At 45.8% G+C, this 6,330-nt stretch overlaps 1 protein-coding gene across 1 annotated transcript; it reads right to left on the bottom strand.

The window, feature by feature from the left end:
- Positions 1-328: 328 nt before the first annotated feature.
- SPP1 (secreted phosphoprotein 1) lies at positions 329-4,889 on the bottom strand. The gene is made up of 7 exons (XM_083862204.1): positions 4,661-4,889; positions 3,349-3,415; positions 3,199-3,249; positions 2,169-2,273; positions 1,977-2,021; positions 1,436-1,714; positions 329-1,011 (listed from the first exon to the last, which is right to left on the bottom strand). Exons 2-7 carry the CDS (start codon positions 3,400-3,402, stop codon positions 544-546), a joined length of 1,002 nt encoding a protein of 333 aa, XP_083718330.1. The 5' UTR covers positions 3,403-3,415; positions 4,661-4,889; the 3' UTR covers positions 329-543.
- Between the last annotated feature and the right edge of the window lie 1,441 nt (positions 4,890-6,330).

Below are 6,330 nucleotides of genomic sequence, written 5' to 3'. Positions count from 1 at the left end.
GCCCCGCCGCCGCCCCTTCCCGCCCGCCCGCCCGCCCTCCGGCGGAAAGCCCGGGGTACGGAGGGAGATGTAGTCGCCCTGGACCTCCTTCCCGCCCTCCTTCTCCTCCTCCCGCGCCTCCCTCCGCTCTCCACGGCAACCCCGGACCGCCCCGGCCGCAGCGGTGAGGGGCCGGCGCTGGGAGTGCGGAGCCCGCTCATCCCCGGCCAGAGTGCGCGGCCGCCTCTGGTTAAATTTGTGGGGAACAGCGATTTCACACCATTTGAAGATGAAGTATAAAGCTCCCCCCGCCCGCTCCAAGCCCCAGTGAACAATAACGCGGGTACAGGGGGTTGAGGTTTTTATTTCATTCCCGTTACGCAAAACAGGGAGCGGCCGTGTCCCGCAGCCTCCGCCGGCACAACCCCGGGGGCCATGGACCGCCCCGAACCCCGAAAGTCACCACGCCAACTACATCAACAAACAGTCCCCCGGAATGGAGCTACACCCCGCTTCCCTTAGGTGGGGATTGAAAAAGAAGGGAAATACTCTTTGTGTCTCCCTTTAAATGGTGACTTCGTTATTCTCGATGCTGTGGCGATCCTGAGAATCCTCGGCACTTTCCAGGGTTTGGTTGCTGATCTCGTCAGAGAGCTCAGCTGACAGGCGGTCCCGGCTCTCCCTGCTCTCCACACTCGGCTGGCTGTCCCGGCTCTCCCTGCTCTCCACACTCGGCTGGCTGTCCCGGCTCTCCCTGCTCTCCACACTCGGCTGGCTGTCCCCTCTGACACCAGACTTGCTGCTGTCGCCCTCCGCCTCGCGGCTGTCGGATTTGTGCCAGCTGTCGTTTTCCAGGCTCCGGTCAGGCAGGTCGTGCTCGCTGCTGTCCCGGCCGTGGCTCTGCTCAGACCACACCGCCCTGCTGGCGGGTTTCCTCAGGGAGCTGCGGGGAGCAGAATCCTCCCGGGAGAGAGAGCGCTGGCTGTCTGCATCCGTGTAGCTCTCATCTTCCTCAGTGGCATCATAGATGAGCTGTGTTAGAGAGCAGGACAAGAGCCATTGTCACTCCTGAGGAACTGCACTAACACAGGCTGCTCAGGCTGCATGGTGAACCTCTGCCTGGAGATACTCTGGTGTTTTATGGGGTTACATGCACCCTTCACGTTATGAGAAACTCTCGTTTGCTCCTGGCCTCAGATTCCACGTGTGCAAGTATATCATGACAGTGCAAGCTGCAGTTTTGCACAGCCTGCAGCAGCAGGCCACCCTCCTGCCCCATGGGCAGCCATCGAGGCCCCCTGATCTGTGGTACCCACGGAAAGGAAATGCATTCCTTCACTTAGGCCTACTTTCCCCATACCAGTTTTCAAAACTAGCTCCCATAAAATGCCATGCCCATTTTCAAGTTCACTCCCCATTTCCAAGAGCGTGGGCACCACTGCTCAGTGCTATTTACCTTTTTGTTAGCTTTGTGCAGTTTGACAGACTTCAACAGCGCAGCTTTGGCCCTCAACAGTGAGGCTTTTGCCCTCATCCTGTAGGCCACACTGTCACCTCTGCCAGCATTGTCTCCCCGGGTGAAAGGGAAAGTGGGGAATGGTTCTGTTACTGGAATCTCTGTGGGAAAACTCGTGACAACCTCCTCAGATTCATCCGTGTCATTGGAGTCATTGTCATCGTCGTCATCATCATCATCCACATCTTCATGGCTCTTGCTTGACACATCAGGAAAGGGCTGGAAAACATTTATTACGCATCAGGCAAATGAACATGAGTGTGAGAGGTGCAGACTGGTGTCTGTCCCATTCACCCAGGGCTTAGGCACTGTTGAGGAGCTGCAGGCATTGCACTGAGTTCACCTCACCCTGCCTGGAGCTTTGTTTTATTTTGGGAGAGATCTTACTGCAAGAACCACACCTGAGTGAGGAAAAATGAGAGCTGCTACACACTGCTGCCCTGCAGCACTCAACTGACACGTTGTCCTTCAAAACACTTACCAGTTGGTCTGGGACATCCACACTTTCTTCTGAAGAGTAAAGAGTCTGAAAGCAACACAAAACTCAATGTTAGTACACAAAGGCAAACACAGTGGAGCTGATCAGCATGTTGACTATCCTTTAAGCACTCATAACTTGCAAATCTTGGCATGGAAAGATGCTCTGCTTTCTCTTCTAGTTAGGTGTCTGTACCTGCTGAGATGATGCCAGGTCACTCTGTGGGTGCTGCTCACTCTCCTGAGACTGAGAATTCACATGGTCATTGTGATATCTGTGCAAGTGATGGGTCCTGGAGTCCTTCAAGAGAAAATAAAAGGAAGGGGTTAATCCTCGAAGAAGCAGGCAAAGCTGCTGCATCCCAGCCTGTGTTTTCAGGCAGATGTGGCATCTGCAGCACATAGTCCTTCTGTATGGGATGTGTCCTCAGCTATTCACTGCAGTAGGAAGAGGGCTCAGAACAAGCCATGATCTCAGGTGAACAAAAGATACTCAAAAGATAGACAGATGTGCCTCTCTCACAAATTCAGATCAGTTTGTCCAGCTTGTTTTTATTGAGTGGAATTTGGAGTTATGTCTAACAGTCATTGCTTCTGCTAATTCTTAGGCCCTTTCTGGAGGGTGATTTATCTCCCACATCATGAAGACTCTAAACTAAATGCAGTAGCTGGTTCTCAGAACCAAGAATTTATTTTACAAGGGTAACAGCTGGCAATGGGGAATAAATTAAAGAGCTATATGCAAGACTGAATGCAGTTTGCTTACATCACTCAAAAAAAAAAAAAAAAAGAAATAGGATGTTGTATTAAGGTGCTCCTCCACCACCAAATATTGTCATCTGATCCACACTAATGAATATGGGTTATAGTAATTTTGCCATACTGCAGTCCCTTTCTCTTTTTAATTAACAGATAACACATTTTTTTATTAAAAAAAAAAAAAAAAGATTTTCAGTGCTGGTCTAGAGATAGAACTAATGGAAGTCCACAACCAGGATGCATGACACTGGAAAAAGTCTGTGGAAATCAGTGGCTCTCTGCTTTGAAACTAGCTCATAACAGCCAGGTGAGGACATGTTCTGCAAGCATCTACAATCATAGAACAAGGACCAGAAAATGTGTTTTGGAGGAAAACAAACAAACAAATAAACAAACAAACAAACAAACAAACAAACTTTAAAATGTAATTATAAAAGAAAAATAACAGAAAGACAAAATGAGCTTACATATTTTTCTTCGGAGCTGGCAGAAGTTGCATGCTGCTTGGATTGAATCACCTTGAAGGGAGAAAAGAGAAAAAACATTTATCAGTATTTCTCACTGTTGTGGAAAGGAAATAATGCAAGTGCTGGGGATGGTGTTTGTGGTTTACTCACAGGCCATGCAGAGGTGATGCTGATAAGGCATAAACACAAAACTGCCACCTTCATTGTGATATTTTACCTAGAAAATATTTTGGAACAGTAAGTCAATAAAGTAAAATACCACAAAAATGCTATAAGTTTTTCCTTTATCCTGGTGTGCTTCACTGTGCCAAGACCAGGTTCCTGCTATGGATTTACCTTGCCCATGCTAATTTTATTTCTTCTATCCTCCATCACCACCTGCCATCCACCTTGTAATGTCTTAGCAGCTCAAAAAGCTACAAGAATTTTGCAACTGAATGCTGAGAAGAGCTGAGCAGTGATGAGAAATACCACATTGAAAAGGTGAACTCACTCCTGGTGTCTACTGACTTGCATAGGCAAAGGAAAAGCTCTGTTATAAATATCAGCTTTGGTTTATCTTCATTCATTTAACACAATAGGTTTTAAAAAGAAGGAGGTAAAGGCAAACAATTTATATTCTCTTGTCAGCTATTTTAAAACTAGTTTTTAGGGTTATTAACTTGAGCTGCTGAGTAAAGTCAGTTTATATGAAAGTAAACTGCTCTTATTGATAGACCTGCATTTCCCCCTCCAGAAATTTGAACAAAATAACCTGTGTTTCCAAATAAGAGATTAAGTGAAATAGCTGCTCCCATAGCTGCTCACATTGCAGCTTTGCTAATTTAATAAATAACTGATTCCTGCTGAAATTAGGAAAGCTACAGTAAATTTCAGTGCTTACTAACCAGAATAAGGAACATCCCTGAGACTTTAAACCAATTTAGTGATGAACAAGAGTCATTCAAAACTTTGGTATGTGACTTTGGTAAGCAGGGAAGAAAGCTGCTTGGGACATTTAAAATGCATTAGTAAGGCTGGCCCTGAGACAGGATACTCTAATAGAGGTATTGCAATTTCCAGTTTCACAGAGAAGTGTGAAGTGTCCCATCCACTCAGGATTGTGCAGCCTAAACTGTGAGCCTGCCAGGAGAAACAAAGACACTGCCAGGCAGTGGTTACATGAGGAAGAAAGCTTTCTGTGTTCAAGCACCAGCTCTGAGTTTCTAGTGCATGATTCAGTGGCAGGGTTTCCAGTGACCTTCTCCCAAAACCTATCAGCACACAAATTTCAAATTGTGTTTATGTGTAATACCTGGCATTGCTAAAGCAACCTTGCTCCTATAAAAGCACACCTTTTTCCACAGAGAAATATCAAGCATCCCTGCCCAGTGAAGAAGTTTTCAAAGATCTGCTCAGTGTTTCCTAGGCTAAAGCTGCAGATGGATTGGTACATGTCAGGTAAACAGCAAATAAAAATTACCTTTTCTGGCACTGAAGAAGTCAGCCACGAGCAGAGCACTGTTAGTGATCCCAGCAGCAGCTCCAGCCAGTTGGCTCCCAGCAGCTCCGGCTTTCTCCCCTCGTCCCCAGCTGCCTGACATCTCTGAGCTCCGGGAATTTAAACCCTGTCCCAAGCACAGCCACCAATCCCCGTGAGGCGGAAAAAGATGAGGTCATGAGGCTCTTGGCCACTGTCCTGCCCACTGTTCTCCTACACTTCCTCTTTGGCTTTGTGGCTTTTGAAGCAAACATAAACCATTCTAAGGTTAAAACATTACTTATGGGCGAGATCATTAACCAGCAGGTTTGTTGAATGCACAGTGTTTGGTATAGTGTAGGAGGGCTTCAGGGCATGTCTGTTCTACTTTTGAGAAAAGCCAGAGCCCAGCTTCCCAGAAATCTTTTGTGCCCTGTTCTGCAGGGGGTAGGAATATCTAATTAGTGCTGGAAGAAATAAATCTGAACATAAAATTCACCAAAGAGGTGTTAATGTTTCCACAAAGTTGTAGACTTGCTCTCCAGGGCATGCATGGTGCAGCATGAATTGCAAAGATGTTGCAGAATATGACCTTTTGCATTTTTTGGTGTGAACTGGGTAAAAAAAAAAAATAATTAATTAGTGGTCATCCAGAAACTTTTTTGTAAAGATGTACAAGAGCCAGTGGTTGAATTAAAGAAGATTGGTGCATCCTTATGAGGAATTATAAGGAATTTTTGCTCCTTTTATATTTGTTTGTATTCCTTCTGGTTCCTTTCTCAGGTGGTTTGGTCAAGTCATCTGCTACAGCTGTCTCATGTACAAAATCCATTTCAGAACACTTTGCAGGGACCAGATGTCAGATATTTTTCAAGTTGAAAAAAAAAGTAAAAGAAAAAAGCAGATATAGCTCCAGCATGAGGGGTGCCATGACTGGCATTGGGAAGCAAAGGACATCATTGGATGAAATTCCATGCCTGCTATGGAGCATTGGCCTGCTGATGGGTGGCAGATCTATCATGGTCTCTCTTGGATGTCCATAGCTTTGGACTGATTCTGCATCAGCTGGGATGTGCTGGAGCATTCTCAGACACCCTTCCATATATTGTGTCTTTAAAAGAGCAGTGAGATGTCATTCAAACACAGGAAAACATTCCAAACAGCCCTCTCAGGAGGCAGAATATTTATAACTGTTTCAAGGTGGTTATCTTGCTTCTCATTTGTGACACCCAAGCTGATGTTTGCTGTGTCCTCAGTCAAGCAGACAACAGCAACCTGTTTGTACCAGCTGCTGTTACCAGTCATCCTGTGTTTACTGACACTTCTGGGACATCTTTAGAGACATCAGGAGTAACATACCCATGTTAGCTCAGCACCTGCCCATCACATCATCACACAGACTTGGCTGATTATATTTTTGAGCTGAGATCAGCAACAGCTGGAAGTTCGACTTAGTGTACTTAAGAGAGAGTTCTAATATCCCAACAGGAGAACTGGATAAAAACATGGCAGATAGTATATCATTAGTAGTTTTGACTGTAAGAATCCACCTCAGTGATGACTACCCTAGCTTTTATTTTTGAAGCTATGTGACCACTCTTATATAGTAACTCAGGAAAGACTTTTCAACCAAAAAAGCCTTCAGCAGCCAGGATTTCAGCATCAAGATCTTA

Source organism: Zosterops lateralis (genome assembly GCF_965231275.1).
Source record: "Zosterops lateralis genome assembly, chromosome: 5".
NCBI lineage: Eukaryota > Metazoa > Chordata > Aves > Passeriformes > Zosteropidae > Zosterops > Zosterops lateralis.
This window is presented reverse-complemented; position numbering and strand designations above follow the sequence as displayed.

Coding starts and splice junctions, on each gene's coding strand:
- SPP1 (XM_083862204.1), bottom strand. CDS start 3,402: ATGAAGGTGGCAGTTTTGTGTTTATGCCTTATCAGCATCACCTCTGCA. Junction 3,250..3,348: donor GCATCACCTCTGCATGGCCT/GTGAGTAAACCA, acceptor TCTCCCTTCAAG/GTGATTCAATCCAAGCAGCA. Junction 2,022..2,168: donor ACCTGGCATCATCTCAGCAG/GTACAGACACCT, acceptor TGTTGCTTTCAG/ACTCTTTACTCTTCAGAAGA.